The 18,435-nt window shown below is 41.9% G+C and overlaps 1 protein-coding gene across 8 annotated transcripts in view; it reads left to right on the top strand.

The window, feature by feature from the left end:
* Window positions 1-18,435, top strand: part of ZNF536 (zinc finger protein 536) — a 326,681-nt gene that overhangs the window by 213,263 nt on the left and 94,983 nt on the right. For all 8 annotated transcript variants that reach the window (XM_004944212.5, XM_040645957.2, XM_004944211.5 and 5 more), the window contains one exon: window positions 2,235-3,815. In XM_004944212.5, the coding sequence (XP_004944269.2) occupies window positions 2,235-3,815 (1,581 nt within the window). The remainder of the gene's footprint in view (window positions 1-2,234; window positions 3,816-18,435) is intronic.

An 18,435-nucleotide genomic window follows, 5' to 3' on the forward strand; every position in this document is an offset into this window, starting at 1 on the left:
AATGGTGTCACTTGATGTGCAATGCCAACACACACCGAACTATCATTAGAATAAAAGGAAGCGATTAATACAGTCGCGTTAAAGATTTCCACATAGAGGATGCTGTGGAAGAGCTTTTCAGTTAAGGGGAGTGAAAACTCAAATGTGAGAGCATTTAGCCTCATAAAGTCTTCTGTTTGTTTTTCACCAGTCTGACTGCTTCTCAGATGGTACTCGAAATACCTAGGTTGTGTCAGAGGTCACAACCTCTGACAGGTTAGTGATTCCTGCCCATCAGCAGTTTGCCTTTGCGTGGCTCCCGCTGAACACAGCCGTGCATCTTCTTGGTGGAGCACCAGAACTTAATTAGGTGATAGCGAAAAACTCAGAAGTTGCACTGAAATGTTTAAATCTGATTTCCTCCGTTAAGCTGTGTGGACCCAGGCCGAACCCTGCTAATTCCTACCTCTGCCTCAGCTGAACACCTCTCGTTTGAGGTGCTGCACTTTCCTCCTTGAAGCAGGTCGATTAATGTGGTTGATGTAAAGCCCTCATGTCTCACCATTTAGCTTTGGGATTACGTATGGATTTAGGATTTCTACTCCTTATAATTCACTCGAGCCCTGTCTGAGTTACAGCACGTAACCAGCCACTGTATGGCCAGTTTGAGGGTTTTGTGGTGCATCTCATTAGTAAGTTCCTGTGATCAGTGCAAGGAGCAGCTTCCCAAGTATCCAACAGCCTTTCAACTGAGCCTGCAGCTTATACAAATCAGAAAGTTGGAAAGCCTTTCAATTTTGTTTTAAGCAGATTTTGAGGTTATTTGAAAATGGGTGACTTTCCAGCTGGTTTGGTAAACTGCAGAATATCATACAGCTTTTTTTTTTTTCCTTTTTTTTCCCACTCTGTAGAAAGCTTTTGAAGCACGTTTTTCCACCAGCATTCAGGAGAGGTTGGTCATTGTCTTTTGGAGAAAAAGCTATGTAGAAAAAACGATTTCTTCTTCTTGTTGAGCTCCCTTGCAGAAATAATTGTCAGTATTGACAGCTTGCAGGTCTTTCACATTCCTGTCTCTTCCAGTGAGTATCTCCAAACTTCCTTTTAAAGGAGATCTGCATGGCTCACAAGTGCTCCACACAAGTTTGGATGAACATTTGCTTAGGCATACATTCTTTTTCAATATATATTTGTGTCTGTATGTGAATATTTATTGTGTGTGTAATATCTTCTACCTCTTTTAAAGTATAGGAAAAACAATAAAAGTTTATATGGGACTCAAACACTTATTTAATTCATGAAAATCATCTGAAATGTTTTAAATCTCTATTCAAAGTAATCCTAGGAAAGCACTTATGATAGGTAAATTACACATTTTACTACTTGAGCATTAGAAGTACCATTAGTACAAACTTAAAGGACTGCAAAAACCAGTAGATAGTGCTAATTTCAAATACAGAAACTAATTTTTTTTATTTCTTGTTTTCTTTTTTATTTCATTGACTGCTTTTTATTTTAACTATATGTTCTTACATGCTGCAATCATAATGTAGTATAATGATATTAATATTTTATAGAATCCGTATTTATAGTTCTTTATTTAGAAACAATGCAGTAGGTCTGCAGATCTTTGAATCCTTCTGGAATGGTGCCCTCCAAATAATGATAAATTACTTGTGCAGTATGCCATTTGCTAATTATATCCATGATTTACTGCAGAGCAAGACTTAAATCATTCATTTCAGTCTTGCGTAACAGTGCCATAAAATTTTTAGGTTTAAAAATGGTTTCCATGTGTATAATTTAAACAAATTTTAGAGCAATTGTATACACAAAATATTGCCACCATCCATTTGTTACATTCTTCGTCCCTCTTTTTTTTTAAAAAAAAAAAAAAAAAAACTTGTACTTTTAATGATTACTGCAGTTGAAATTGTTATGCTTCATTTTCATAATCATAGCTTTTAATTCTACAACAGTTTTCTACATGTTAGATTAAGAAGAAGATGGCTAATTGTGTGTAGTTACCATGTCATTCCAGAGTAGCCCCACATTCTGGAAACCCGTTTTAGAAACATTCAGTTTTTGGATTAGTCTTCAATTAAAGGCGTTTCTTTTTTAAAAATGAATTATTAGCTGTAAGATCTTCTTGTTTTCAGGAAGCTAATGATTATTTTTTTTTTTTTCTTCACTCATCCGTGCACCAAAGTGCAGTTAACTCTCCTCCTTTATATTTGTCTCTTTATGCATACACATAGGTGAGAAGCCTTACAAGTGTCCGCATTGTGATTACGCTGGTACTCAGTCTGCGTCCCTCAAGTACCACTTGGAGAGGCACCATCGGGAGAGACAAAATGGAGCGGGACCACTCTCTGGGCAGGCTGCAAACCAAGAACACAAAGAAGAGACATCAAGTAAAAGTTCTGTGTTTATTAGACCAGATATACTGAGAGGAGCCTTCAAGGGGCTTCCTGGTATCGATTTCCGAAGCGGCATGGTCTCGCAACAGTGGACGTCAGGAATGCTGTCTTCTGGAGATCAGCAAGGACAAGCAGCTGGCATGTCGTCTGAAGTATCTTCAGAAAATATGAAGGGTTCTGACATATCTTCCAAAGGAACACACTTCTCTGAACTTGGCCGTGCTTACCAGAATATGGTTGGGAACGGCGTGAACTTTCAAGGGTCTTTGCAAGCTTTCATGGACAGCTTTGTCCTAAATTCTTTGAAGAAAGAAAAAGAAATGAAGGATAAAGCTCTATCCGATCCACTTTCAGCAAAAGCTCTGGGCTCAGATGGAGGTGAGGAAAAGATCAGTAGCAAGTCCTCCCAGAGAAAAACCGAGAAGTCGCAATATGAACCTCTTGACTTATCCGTAAGGCCAGATGCAGCCTCCCTCCCAGGTTCATCTGTTACTGTGCAAGACAATATTGCTTGGCATGGCTGCTTATTTTGCTCCTTTACCACTTCATCTATGGAACTAATGGCTCTGCACCTCCAGGCCAATCACTTGGGCAAGGCTAAACGTAAGGACAACATCATAGGGAACAACAAAGAGCAATCTAGAGAAGCTGCAGCCTCAGTTAACAAAGTGAGCTTGCTCTCTGCTTCTGTGCAGTCCAGCAAAGAGGCCGTAGTTTCAAACATGCTTAGCCAGCTGGACTCAGCTTCTGAGAAAATGACCCAAGGACAAAATAAAGAGACCCTGGGAGAGCAAAAGAGTGCTGCCTGGCCCGGCCACATGGAATCCACTTTTTGTAATTTTACAACAGACTTCTATAAGCAGTTTGGTGTTTATCCTGGTGTTATTGGCACAGGAACACAAAATTCTTGCACCAGTAATGAATCTGAAATAAAACCACAGTCTGAAGATGACCCAATTATTCTGCTCTCTGACTCTGTAAATAAAAGTGCTACTGATGACCTTTCTGACATAGCTTCATCTGAGGATATGGAATCTTCCAAGGAGGAAAACATTGAAGATGAGGACATTGAAACAGAACCAGATATTATGAATAAGCAGTTGTCTGCCCTAAACAAGGAAAGCAGTGAAGGAGGCGACAACATACAAAGTGCGGTCACCTCACAACCAGCACAAGGGCTCGTATCGCCACTGCCACAAGCATCAGAAAAGCAGTGGCACAGTCAGAATCTTCTGTCCTCCCATGAAACTGCACAAGGAGTGATGAAACCCGAACAAGTTCAGGGTCCACAGGTCCTGGAGAAGCAGATGAACATGTTGTCAGTCCTAAGAGCTTACAGCTCTGATGGCTTAGCAGCCTTTAATGGACTTGCAAGTAGCACAGCAACTAGTGGATGTATCAAGAGACCTGACTTGTGTGGTAAGTTTTAGACCTTCTTTTAGACCATTTCAGAAAACACTTGTGCAGAATCATGAAGCTGCTCTTTAAATATACTTAGTCATGTTTGTTAGTAATACATTTTTTTAAATGTTAAACCCTGTGGGCCAAATTCTAGTCTTATATGTGGTCTACTCCATTGAAATCAGCAGTGCTGCATGCATATACTTACACAGAATTTTAGAAGGAACTTGCTTTTAAACCGTAGTAGCAGCAATATAGACTATCTGTGCTAGTGGCATCTGAAGGGGATATTTACTGCTTTAGCATACTCAAAGGAGGAAAGTTTTAAAAAAATCACATGGTAACTTGCAGACTTTTCAGTATTCTGATACAAGTAAGAACCCAAGACAAACACTGGATGCTTTGCCAGGCAAGCCTTGCACGTTCTCTGTCTATCTCTGTCTCTCCCTCTCTCTGTGCTTTTACTCGGGGTGCATTCAGTTTCCACGATATCCGTTAAATGAAAGGACAGGTCAATGGAATGCACTTACCTTCAGTGAAGAGGTATTCTTTTCCTTTGTCTCCCCCTCCCCGCCCTTATTTTTTAACCATTATGTTTTTCGGGTTTGTTTCAATGGCAGCTATCCAGTAGTTGCCTTTGACAATTTTCACTGTCCTAACAGAGGTTGTACAGGTTGTCGTTTGCCTAATTAAGAATATGCCTCTGAGTAATTAAAACAACAGTGCACCAAACAAAGCCCCCCCCCACCCCCCCAGTTTTTTACCCTTGTAGACTCTGATGTAGAAAACTGACAAAAAGGAAAGCTAAATCTGCTTGGAACAAGTGAGACTGAGGACTTCTCGATTTATCTCCCATTTTGTAAGCATAGTGTTTGTTTGAAAGAGATTTTAGAATGTAAATCCGTTGAAAAACAGTATCACTTTAGAAAGCAGAGTCAGCAAAGGACACAAAAACTTCAGTAATGCTCTTGTTCCATTTAACCTTCAAATGAATCAGAAAACTCATTGTCAGAGCTGAACGTGCGTAAGAAAATGTATTCAAGTTAAAAAAAAAAAGGAAAGAAAATGTGATCAACTGTTATGCAGCTCGACAGCTTAAAGTGAAACCCTAAACCTGCAACCACTTGTGAGTAGTTACCCTGGTTAACTTCAGGTTATTAGGAGCTTTGTTTGACTCCGCTGCTTCTTCATGCCCCTGCCTGCTTTGTCAAGTGCATTAGTTGGTCTGATAGAAAAGGACAGTTTCTCCCAGCAGTGTTTATCTCGCTTGTATTCTTAGAGAGCGTTTTGCCTTCTCACTGCTGACATTACCTACACCAAACCCCAGTCGCAGGTGTTTGCCTGGCCGTACTGTCAGTGCCTGTGTCTCTGTTCACTAAGAGCCAATGAAGAGAGTTAGATATAGTTCCAGATTCTTTCTGGTGTTTTAACATAGTTGGTACTTGTTTTCAGTTAGCAGCTGCTGAAACCCTTGGGTTTTTTTTCCTCTGTATTTGAGGATTACAATCAATCGGGTACCAAAAATGCATCAGAGAAGACAACAACTAAACAAAAAAATTGGAAAAATAAGATCAGTTGCTTTGTCCAAAATATCCTTCTCAGACGTAAGATTTTTAAAACTGGAATAAAACCCTCTCACTGTATTATTGAAATGAGGTCATGTTACTTCCATTAGTTTTTTGTTTCATCTTCCAATCAATTCAGCAGACGTTTTATGATGGCTGGAGTTTATGTGATTTTAAAGACCATATCCCTTTCACAAGCTCTGCCCAGTGATAATGCGTTTGACTTGAAGTATGAGGGAAAAAAAAAACCCAACAGAAGCTTGTCTGTTCTACTTTTTAAGCCATTTTAAAATGGAAAATGCAGCGCGAGTCCTCCTTTCTCCCCCCTCCAAAAATAGCTTTTTAAAATTCTTACTGACATTCTGTTGAGTATTTGCAGAACACAAGTATTAAGGTTGAGTATTTAAGTATAGCGTTTCGTTTTTCTTGATATCTCACAGCAAAAAATGGATGAATATGAACAATCCCTGTGTCAGTAGTTCTTATTTATTTCATTGATTTAGACGCCACCCTATTGAAAGTAGTGTTTTTAGGGAGTTTTCATTTTCTCAGTGACATTTTGTACTGTGAAATCACACTCCATCTGTGCATGCTAGTGTGGGGAATCTCACCTGATGTTTCTGCACTTGCAGATTAGCCAGCAGGAGCGCTTTGCTAATTTATTAGCCTTCCTTCCCTCTTGCACAAAGCCCATGACCCGAGTCGTGGTTCCCTTTGTCTCTCCTACTTGGAGAGACCAGGAAGCCTGAGACCCACTTCCAGCACCCGGTCCCGGGGCATGATTCTCGTGTCTGTGGTTTGGGAGACTCTATGCATATGCCTTTCTTTTTACAGCCAATGATGGGTGGGTGTTGGCATCTCAAGAGAGAGCACTGATACCCTTGATAACATCCCTTGCACAATCTCTGGTGCCCTTTCCACAGTCAGAACACAGCTGAAATAAAATTCTCAGTCAGTTGAGATTGCATCTTTGTTTGGCCACATTAATGGCACTAAATTTCTGGCTTCATTACAACAAGCTGGGATTTTCAGTGATCTGTGTAGATCATTTTTAGTTGGCAGATTTTACCTTTAAGAGAACAGGTCCATTTTTAAGCACGAATCTTGGTTTAATTTCTAGAGGGCAATTCCACCAACACACGTTGTTGTTCTGAATAGTCACCACTCATGGGGGAAGCAGTCCTCAGTTTCCCTGTATATATAGTGAGAGATGTGCCCGTAATTTGTTTCTGCTCCTGTCATGCTTTAGGCTGTGGGGATGAAAGGCACAATTAGAAAAGAAAGAATTACTTTCTTTGAATTTCCATGCCAAAATACTGCTGAGAAAAATCACAACAGATCTCCTTTACACATCTAGCAGAATAAGAAAGAACAGAAGGAAAAGAGAAAGTATAATTGATGAGTTTTTAGTTTCTCCTGACCTTTTCCAACTTTACTGTATTTGTTTCCAGAGTCTTAAGTGACTAAACCCAAGAGCTGATCGTGTTAATCTTTGCTACCATGCAGTCTGTAAGAACAGGGATGTGCCTTTCACTGCTGCTTGCAGCCAGCAGCCCAGGTCAGGGAGGAAGGCCAGCGTGATGGCTCTGGGTTCGGTAGCTGTCTTGAGCATCTGTGTAGTCTGCTTTCACAGCTCTTACTGCTTTGAGAAGCAATGCCTGGAGGTTGTAGATCTACTTTCTACTGAAGATACAGAAGATATTTTCCATTTCTGCTCTTTTCTTTCCCTGCCTGGCTTCCGTTATACGAGTAGCTGTATTGCAGTAATGTTCCACTTCCTGGTCTAAGTTGCTAATTTATATGATTTGCACAGCATCTGTTTATGACAAAACTCTTTCTTGTCTCTCCTTCCCTTTAAGTCTTCCTGCTTTGTGGCTAAGACGGTAAAATATCCCTAGCATTTTCTGCCTGAGATGTACCTAGGCTTTCAAAGAACTGCCAGTGGACTACAGAGCTATTGGCCAGAGATGGTCCGGGGCATTAGCTGGTTGTTTAATGGATTAGTGCTATTGAACCCACACTTAATGATGACCAAAAGTATTAGTTCCATCTTGTCCCTCTAAATCTAATTTGCTTCCATTCATGCTTGCTTTCCTCTGCAATTAGTGCTGTTTTCTTCGCTTAGGCTCCACCTCCCTCACTTCTTTCACTGTATGAAAATAGGGCAGGGTCCTTCTAGCGTATGGCAGCAGCTCTGAAGTTCTTCTCCTGCAAAGGGCCGAGCACTTTCAGTTTCCTTTTGAGCAGAAAGTGTTCAGCTTTGCACAGAATTATTAAAATGTTCAGCATTGTAACTTTCTGAAACACCTTCCAAATGTGGAACTGTAGCACAGACAAGAGGGCTGGGCAAGGGGAAGATCGACTGTGGCAGATTATTACAGTTTTATTGTCACATAATTATAGTGCTGTACCCCAATGTTGAAATAGTGAATTTAGTCATTGTAAATTGCTTCTTGCCACAGGTGTCAAAACCAAAAGGATTGTAATGCTAACCCCTTCAGAGCTACCACCAACACATAACATGCAGAAAAAGATTTTTAATTGTTTGTGTGCCTTCACCTTATTGCAGCTCTTTTAAATTATGAAATCCATATTAAACAGAAGCAAAAGGCCTGTATATCCAAGCTGTAGGACAGCTTTGTGGTCACGGAAGGTCCTTGGGGCTGCAGCAAAGCGCAGTGCTCAGACCCATTCAGAGTACGCCCTAATGCAGTGAGCTACGTAACCCAGCATTTCTGCCACTGAAGGGGTAACCAGACTATTCTCCTTCAAGGCAGAAAGAAATGCTGTGGAAGCTTTGCTGTGGGTTTTTCTGTACCCGTTGTGGTGCCTGAGGAGGTTGCTTCAGTTGCAGCGCAGGGCCCGCTCTCGGATTGAGCCACAGTGCTGCAGGGATCAGTGCCCGCTCTTGCGCCGGGCTGCAGCCACTTCTGGAAGTTGCAGTGCCATTTGCATGGCAATATCAAACCAAACTCATATGGCTTGCTTCCTTTTTTTAATTAACTGGGAATGCCAGTGATCCAGTGAAGTTTGTGTTGCTGGATAAAAGGGCCGGTCTGTGAATAGCATTGTATTTGCCAAATGGTTCGCTAGTCATTTCAGTACAAACAAATGGATGGTGTCTGTAAGTCTGCAAACACTGTTGACATTTAGCCTTGTTTATGTTACTTTCCTTTTGCTGCATATTTTTGGCTAGAAAAGATACTGTCTGAATCAACATTGACTTCCTAAGCAGAAGCTAAGGACCCAGTCTTGCATCCCTCATTCTCGATGAGTGGGACTACTTACATGACTAAGGATTGCAGAATCAGGTCCTGTGTTTATTTGACTTTAAATTTTATTGCTCTATTCATGTAATTTAATTTCATTGTATTTGTTTTGTATCAGAAATCGGTCCGGCGATGAGTTCGATATCACTGTTTCTGTTCACTGCTGGAAACTTGTTTCTTAGAGTTTTTTCATATTGCGGTGTAACGCTCCCATTCCATTAATGTTTCTGGAAGTTAACCCCTAAAATATCTGATACAGCTGAGTTCTGAGTACCTCCTATTCCCAGTGAAAGTGGAGGCATTCAGTCCCTCCCAGCACCAGATCTGAAAGGGGGATTGTGTTTGCAAAAGAAGGCCTCGGAATGTGCCTCGATTTCAGACATCAGTGGCCAGCCGCACCAGGGCAAATCCCCAGCACAGAAAGGCTTTTCTTTTCTTTGCAGAGACAAAATAATGATGTAAGCTTAGAGCCGTATGATTTTGCTCTGAGTTTCATCTCCCGAACAATATATTCTTATTGTTTTTGTCATATCCAGGTCAAATTTAAACTGTAATTTAGGATTAGGCAGAGGCATAGAGATGTTTCCAGATCTTCGCAGAGTGAGACAATGCTCTGGTTGTGTTTCGGTCAGGAATGTATATGCTTGTGTCTGAGGTCTAGTATTTCCTACATCTACACATACACGTGAACAATTTAGACATCCTTTCAAGTCAAAACTAAGTGTACTATTAATACCTATTACGAGGCCAATTTTAAACAATTAATTTGACAGCGGTTGTAATTTTATTTTACAGGCTTTCAGAAATAAATAACCAAATTCATCTTTGTAATCTAAAGAACTTAGAATATCTTTATGCTGAGGTGATCTTGTTATGCATAGTGTTGCATATCTGGGATTTCTGGGGTTTTGTCCCTCGTATCTAGATACTTGTAGTGCCGGGGATGAATAATTACCTGAGGCTTATTAATTGTTTCAGCAAAGAAAAAAAAAATATATACCTTAAGTGTAAGCATTAATATATGTATACACAAAACATCCACAATATATAACAAACCATCATAATAGTACAACAATAGAGGTCCTGAATATGTTCTGTTATTTATGTGTTTGGCAAGCTTAGGGAATGGACTTTAGTACGAGTGAAAATTCTCTTAACATTTTTAAGGTTATTTATTGTCATTTCTATTTGAGTTTTTAATGGTCCTGTATTTTGTAATGCTTTAGCAGGAAAAAATACTGTAGTTATCTTTTTTCATATTCTTTAAGCAATATTTCTAGCTTAATATATTGTGCCAGGTTTTCCAATATTAACCAAGAAAGACAGTAAAATTCAATGAACAGCACTCTGACATCCACAATTTAAAACCTGTGACTGAAGTGAAATGTGTAAACTTCTAGTGGGTTATCATGTGCTTTGGAATAGAGTATTGTTGGAAGTAATTAGAAAATATATTAAGGTTTCCTGGTAATGAAGGTATGTAAGTTTTAATAATTGTTGCTTTCTGAATAAGTGTCAAACTATATCTTTAAATGTATATGGAGTTACAAGTTAGGTCACTTCTGAATGGAATGTAAAACAATACTAAAATGCTTCAATAACTTATCTCAGTGTTGCTAATAAAAAAAAGCTGTTAACCATTAGTGCAGTTTTGAGTCATTTTGTTAATTCATTCAAGACAACTCTGCGCAACTGTTTTATCTTTCGGTAGCCCAAAGACCACTCGTGCAATCCACGGTCGGCTCATGCTGTGAGAGGCAAACTCTACAGAGCAGCTCGCTGGCCTTTTTGAAGAGTACTCATTAGAAGCGCAGTCTGCTTATACGTGGTTTGCCACCAGAAGAACGCAATGCATGGTTAGACAGGCTAGGTTTGTTTCCTTCGGCACAGAAAATTCCTTGGGGATGCGGGAGCTGTGCCCCCTCGCTCGCTGGTGCAGTCCAGGAGACGTTTCCGTGGAGGCCTGTGGGTTAAAAATGAGTGATGCTGCTTGGATCAGGTCTGTAAGTCCTGCTGCCTGGCTGCTTGGCCAGGGTGAGCTGCCGTGTGTGGGCCCAGTCCTGCAGCTGGGAGCCAAGCCTCAGTGAGGGCCAGACGCTGCCCATCCCACGGGGCAGTGCTGTGAGCACACAGCCCACCTGCAACCTTTCTCAGTTCATCTCGCCCGGTCTTACGTTGTTACGGTCTGCAGTACTGCCCATAGTGCTTAACTCTGCTTTTTATTTCCCATGGAAGGTAAACGTCCCAAGACTAGCCTCACTGCTCTCCTTCACGTACCCAAGGTAAAGGGAGCATAGGATAACCAGCAGCCGGTCGCATCGGTGCCAGTTATATCGCTCAGGCCTGTGGTAAGTGTCTCCAGGATGGGACCCGTAGGAGGCGGCCTATTGTTTGCTGCACCAGTCAGTAGGCAATGGAAGTTAAAGGGGGACACGGCTGGGGCTCCCGGTGTCACATCTTCGTTAATGCTGTCAGTTCTGAATAGCATATTGGTACTTTTTATTTATTCCACCGAAACACCATGAGTCAGGACCTGACATTTTAGCGTTCTGTGTCATACTGAGAGAAATCTGTAGTTCAGCAGTAGGACAATTATATTATTTTGGAAGGGCTAGAAATAATACAGCATTTGTGAGACAACTGTAACATTTATCCAGACTCAGTGTGAGATTGTTCTTCCCTTTATTTGGAGAGCACTCCCAAAAAAGTATCAACTGGGAGCAAAGAGAAAAAGACATGAAAAAGTGGCAGTTATGAATCCATTTAACCCCCATAGGGTATAATCTCATCTTGTGTAATACCGCTGGCTGTTATGTGCCGAAACTTCTTCGCAGTGAGCTGTGAATGTAGTCCCTATTGTCCTGTGGGCAATATGACTAAGGAAAAAATATCTCTGGGATACAATGGAGCATTTGTCTGAATGGCATAACCTAAGGTCTATAACATCTAATCTGAAGTTGTAATTATACAGCTGCAGTCACACCACTCAAGTGAAGGCTGTGTCAGCACTTGTATTATATAAGAAATTCTGTTTTCAAGGGTTGATGAGTCATATGCAAAAAACATTTCTCACTAAACAATTGTTCTGGTTGTTCCAAAGCAACATCTAGGTACCGGCCTCTCCCTCGTAGGATGTAGTCGTGCGTTCTGCAATATGCCATGGTTTAGCTTGGCACTTTATTTTGCTAACGAATGCATCTCTTCCAAGCCAGGAAAATGCCTAAGAGGTTTTGGTTTCTGGGCATTTTTATTATTGTTAAAACACAAACTAAAGAGCAAAGAAGTGCAGGGCAGGCTAGGTTTTCAATGATGAGGATTACAGTAGGCGAAAGTTCTTCCTGAGAGATGTAGAGTTAGGATTTATTTTCCAGTTTGTCATCCCCAATGCTGATTTAGGTCTCTGATATAAACAATTTCCTACAAGACTCCCATTGCTATTTTATTTCATAGGCAGGCCTTAAAGTGGACCCTTTCAGGCTAACAGGAACTTGTGTTGCCATTTGAAGCAGCCACACATTTGCTGGCAAAGAGCAAAGAGGTTTGTTTACAGCAGCAGCACGGGTGGATGAGGAGCATCCCTCCAGCACAGATGTCACAGGAACACTTCTAGGTTTGAGAACAGATATCAGAAATCACAGCAGTTTTCTGAATACTTGGAATTTCTAGGTATGTATTCTGGATGAGAGTGACCTAAGATAGCAGATGCATCTTCCTGGAGCATTTCCTCTTACTAACCGGAGGAAATGGAGCTGCTCCTGCACTGACTCTGCCGCAATGTCTGTGTTTCTTTCAGCCAATCTCCAGTGCGGGGTTTCTGTAGGGCGCTCCCTGCATAGAACGGCCATTGTTCAGCAGTTCAGAGGGGGAATTGTGCCTTAATTATCTCTTACAGAAGGAAAAACCCAAGGCATATCCCAATATGTGCCATAAATGGCGGGACACGAATCTTTTAAGTAAGGACTGAGGAGGGGAGCTCACACAGAATCTGGCAGTCCTCACTGCTCCTGCAGGTCTACCTGTGATTCACGCTCTGACAATGGGAAAAAATAAGTTTTCCTCTTTGGATTCTCCATTGTGAAATGGAAGATGATAGTACTTATCTCCCTGATAGTAGTGCTGTGAGGATAAATGAATTAATTAATGTTTCCAAAGCACTTTGGAGATGAAGAACATTTATATAAGTCCTCAGTGTGTAAATGCTTCCTTCCCTGATACTACAGTAAGTTATACAAAAAAAAAAAAAAAAAAGATGAAAATGAACACACATAGAAAATATGCATTGGATGCAGATATCACTGTCCTCCTGCCCTCTGCAGGTCCTGCTTGGGGCTGGGGACCTGTTGCACTGTTTGCTGCTGCCTGTCCTCCCTGCCTCATTGCCAGTGTTACCCTCAGTGCCTGGCTCTGCTGTGGGCTTAGCAGGTGCTGGGGCATGTAGTCATGCTCATGGATCTGAGGACTGGAAGTGCCTGTTGTAAGGTTTTATCGGAATGGCAGTGACACCAAATCACTGCTTCTCAGTTCAAATTCTTACTGCTTGCTTTCCAGCATTACCATCCTAGATTAGGCCATGCTGTTTGTTTAGTTGTCTTGTTTTTGTTTCCTTTTTTTTTAAGTCGGGAAGTGCATTTGGTCCAGACCAGTTCCTATGTATAATGAGAAGCATTAAAGGGATTCAGGGAAGGAAGACAAACACCTCAGCCATGTAGAGATGTGACATTTATCAAGAGAGACATATAAGAAAAGCTTTATGTGTTAAAATGAACAAGTTAGAGACCAGATCCAGGCTTTCTCTGGGGCCACATAGATGAGTTTGTGAGCCTTATGAGAAAGGTTCATTATAAGAGACATCGGCACCAATTGTGTCTCATTTTACTCATCCCTTTGTACAGCTAGCCTCTCTCCAGCCAGCGCACTGGCTTTGGTTTTACATCCTGTTAAGACCTCTGTGGTAGGTTTCTAGCTGGTTCAGCAGCATGAGGGCCAGCCCCACTCCCTTCTGCTCTGCTCACTGCCACGTGCTGCAAGGGGCTGCTCCAGCTGGGGGAAGCCAACAGCTGCCGGCACAGCCCCGTGCCTTCGGCTGGCAGTTGTAGCCATGCCAGGTTCTGGCTGACACTGTTCTGGCCAACAGCGTTGGGAGGCTGATCTTCCCATCTTCTGTCATAGGGACAGTTCAATAACTGCAGGGTTTATGGGTGTATCAAGGAGTGTAACTGTACATGGAAGTGAAAAAGAGAAAGAAAAGAAAAAAAAAAAACAGAAAAGCTTTCCTGAAGGATAGAGGTGGCAATCCCATTAACATGACGGCTCCCTCTTTAGTTGCCAAGATGACTGACAGCTGGATAAGGTCAGAACGTGAAAACCCAGCCATGGGGGACAGAGCGGGCAGGGGAGGGGCCCAATCAGTTGAATAAAAAACGGAGTGTCAGTGCTGGGGAAGGAGAAAACCGGCACTCCCATCAGAAAAATCCTCACCCTCTGCTCCCCTACTGTTTGTTTGGGGAAAATGCTGCAGCTTAATCAGAATTATTTACAAGATAATGGTCCATTGTTTGTAGTAAGACAGATGCTGTCTGTGGGAATTTGGTGTTTTATGCTCTGTGCATTACAGTGCCATTGCTGTGTACAGATGGGATCACAGTGGTATTGTTGTTATCCACTTTTGGGAAATTTGGAAGATCCTTACCGTGAAAGGAAGATCCTTAAATAGGAAAAGAGTTTTCTTGGGCCCAGAACTGGGATTTCTCTTAAGGTAGAATTGTGTTCTTACGTGTATGGCAGAGGAAGATGATGAAGAGGCAGAAGCACGGTGCATGAGGGTCCCTAGGCTAGCTTGTCTTGATGGTAGTGGGTGTGAACTCAGCCTGGGGATGGAGCCCGTGTGCCTGCCCAAAGGGAAGAGGTTCTGGTGGGGTATGTATGCCAGTGTTGCAAACATACTTAAAAAAAAAAAAAAAATCCTAGAGAAAGATCTCTATTTCTTTAGATCAAAATGAGAGAATTTAATTTACAATTTGTTTAATGCCAGCAGAAACTCCATCTCCCATAAACATCTCCCTCTGGCCCAAGCAGATAGTTCAGTGTGGAGGCCCAGAGGCTGGCAAAGGGGCTCCTGGGCGGGTGACCCATGGCACATTAGGATCGCTGCACACAGGGAGAAGTATCCGTGTGTCTGTCCTGCCAGCTCTGTCTCAGCACTGCATGGGGAACAGCAGCACCAGAGATCTGCCCAAGCCTGGGATGAGGGGACAGGCAGCACAACGTGGAGCTCTGCAGGCCGTGTGCTCTGCAGGGCCGTGCCTGTATCCCACCCTTTTCCTCTCTAAAACCACCAAAACCGGTGGGACAAGAAGTTCCTCCTTGGGTCGCTGCACTTTGGGGCAGGACCTGCTGGCACGGTGCAGGACAAGGGGGTGGAGGGCTGTGTGTATGCATGTGTGTGTGTGTGTGCGTGCACTGCCTCTCTCAAAAAACTCTGCTTTTAGTGTGAAATAGCTCACATATTACCTCGGCAGAGACCGGTGTGCGCCAAAGGCAACCAAGAGACGACAAATCACCAGAAAGGCTCCAGAGGGGATTTTGAACATCCACGTCTGGTATTCCAAGATCCATTAGCTTTCAGGTAAAACGGAAAACAATGACCGTCTTTTTTTGTGTGTGCGAGATAATTAAGCTGTCTTTCCATCACTGCAAAATATTTGAGTTTCCCTGGAGAAAGCAGAGGGAGTGGGGATGGGGAGCGAGACAGGGACGGGAAGGGAATGGCTCAGTTGCACTCTTCATGGCACTGTACCCATTGTTTGTGGAACAGAGTTCTCCAAGAATCCCCTTAAGAGCTAGACTGGCCCGTGAGACGTAATTCTGAGTTGTTTCATTTTTCCTACGTGGTTCCAGTGGGATCTGTGTGGGGAATTCCATGGTTTTTTTTTCTCCAAGTCAGCATTTATTTGCAAAATCTTAATTTCGTATCTCCTGGCATTTAAACTTTTCAGCCTAATGTTCTAATAAGGATTCTGTCTGTCTGTCTAAATAAAGCTTTGTCCTAATGAGGACACCATCCATCTCCCTAGATAGAGCCGTAACGACTTCCAGCCTCAGTGTAATTTTAGCTGTGCTCCTTCCCCACCCTCAGCTCCCCACAACTCTTTGTTTGGGGTGTAAATTATCTGTTTTGGGACAAAGTTGTACAGAATTTCATTTTGGGTCAACTGACTGAGCTATTGTGTGAGCCTCTGCTTTCTCTCTGAAAAGGGGTTTTCGCTCGCTCCTGGTTGTGTGTTCAGTGCCTGCTTACTTGCAATTTCTGTTCATAAGACTGTGGGTTTTCATGCCAACGATTTTCTGTTTGAGTTATTGGAGTAGGGAGGTTGTGGGAGCATGCCAGTGTCAAAGGTTGTCGCTTGAATGATAATTAATAACATTATCAGACTGATTATGTGTTTAGATGTCCAGAATCAGGAGTGAATTGAACTTGTTAAATTTAATTCCTACCTCCGAATATCTGACTGTTTTCCGGGGCTGGGAGACTGGCGTGTTCACAAGTCTCACATTTGCATAAAGGACAAAATCGTGAATTTAAAAGGGCAACAACTAATGAGGGTTGCTGAAATTCTGAGCTTCTGGCTTGCGTAGGGCTTCTCCTACCGTGTTGCTCGCCAGGCTTTCACTGGGGAGAAGAAAGCCCAGATCGAGTGCACGATAATATTTATGGACCCCCGCCTCATTGTGTCAGCCTCTGACTGCGACGTTGAGTCGTTGGAGATTGGAGATTATGTCTTTGGAGGTCTCGAAGAGCCGTCTCACATGTGACCGATTACCTCTGTCAGAGGAGGGAAAGCCGGGTCCCACCTCGGTGGGTGGGATTTGAACTCGTGCTTTCAGAGGTCAATAACAGGGTTTTTAGACCTTTGTGCCTCTCGGTCCCTTATAGCCAGACCTTTTCTGTTAGAACTGTTTAAATTACAAACCAGTAATAAAAGGATCATATGTGTTTCCCAGTGAACAGGTTCTTTAAGGCTATTATGATAATTAAAAACATATGGTGCCTACACAAGTCAGAGGGAGACCACAGATGTACAAATTAGGTATTATATAAGGTTTTTCTTTTTTTTATTTTTTCCTTTTTTTTTTTTTTTTGGCCTTTTAAAAACAAGCCAGAGAAGTACAAAGAGAGAAAGATGGAGATTTTTCTGGAGGTGATGGGGAGTGCTTTGGATTTTAATCGTGAAATATGTAAACCTCTTTTCTTATACATAATCAGAGCAAACTCTAATACGCAGGAAGAAAAAGGCAGTAGCATAAGACTGCAGTATTTATGGAAGGAATAAGGAAACACTTTGTTTCATGCAAGTTATTGGAGACCAGGAAACCTTTTGCATTTTTTATGATGTTTCCCTGCACAGACATGGAGGATTATATTTATTAAATATTGAATTATATTGAAATTGGATTGATGCAGCCAAAGAAGGACATTTCTTTGTATTCCATTTTTTTTCTCCTTTTTAAAAGGGAAATGTACTAATATTGATTGCAGCACGAGTAGTCATTTGTTTTAATTTAAAAATATAGGATTGATTTTGAGAAGGTGATAAATACTGCTAATAAAAAAACTCAAAATGGGGATTTATAATGATTCCCTGTTAAGTCAATGGTTTAGCGAGGCTAACTTATAATAAAAGTAGAGACGTGCTGAACTATCCATAACTAATGGGTTATTTGCCATTTGCTAGCGCTGCAAACTTCCCCTGGCTTGCCGGCTCCTGCTGCAGAAGGTGAAATTTGCATCACCTGGCGCTCCTTCTTTGCCTGCTGGTGGGGGATAGCTCCCAAATAAGGCCTTAAAAGAGCACGAAAGAGTGGTGAGGGAGGAGGAAAGGGAAGAGCCCCACGCTCGTCCTTCAGGCTCCCGGCAGCTGAGCAGGCACTGCTGAGGAAAGGCTTTTCTTTTATCGAGTGAGTGATAGCAAACTTGGTGTTATTTCGCATGTAGGTATTACCATTTTAACTTTTACTGAGGTAAAATAACACCTTGTCACTCAGTGCAAATACCAATCACAAAATGAATTAATTGTAATAACTGTTGTCAACAGAACAAAAGACTTGTTGCTTTCCTAAGCAGATTTCAGTGCCACTGATAACTATATACAGGGCTTCCCATTGGGCTTATTCAGTATAGGTAGTCAGAACATAATTTCATCTGTCTTTCTCTGCACTTTGTTGCAGAAGTCTTAGAAATGGAGTTAACAACCTGTATTTTTTACATTTCGCTAAGTATATGTTTATTCAGTACTTGAGCTTTCTTCCTTAAAGCTCCCTATACATCTTTACTAGCCAACTAACACTTTTTCTTGCCTCGTCTATTAAAAACGAAGGAGCTTCTAACAGTCTATGGAATCTGTTTGTTCACCTCGTGCCATGAGGGACAGTTGCTTTCAGTGGAAGTATGGGCAGTGCTCTTGCCACACGACATGCTGTTTTGCCCGCGTTTCCTCTTTAGCCGGTTGTCTTTCTCCAAAAGGAACACTGCTGTAGATGGGCAATGTTTCTTCTTCTCTTTCTTTAAAAAAAAAAAAAAAAAAAAAAAAAAGTGGGGGGTCAGGAGATAATAATGGCCAAGAAAAGCAAAATTCCTCAGTCTTGTGTTAGCCACAGATTTATTCAGGCTAAGTTTGGGGTGGGTGGGGGGAGAAGTAATTAAGTAATTTCACAAAGAAGCCTCAGTACAGCAGGAACCAGTGCCAATATGCTATTCTCCTTTTACATGGCTATTTTGCTTATTAATCAAAAGTACCATAGCATATC

Source organism: Gallus gallus, chromosome 11, assembly GCF_016699485.2.
Source record: "Gallus gallus isolate bGalGal1 chromosome 11, bGalGal1.mat.broiler.GRCg7b, whole genome shotgun sequence".
NCBI lineage: Eukaryota > Metazoa > Chordata > Aves > Galliformes > Phasianidae > Gallus > Gallus gallus.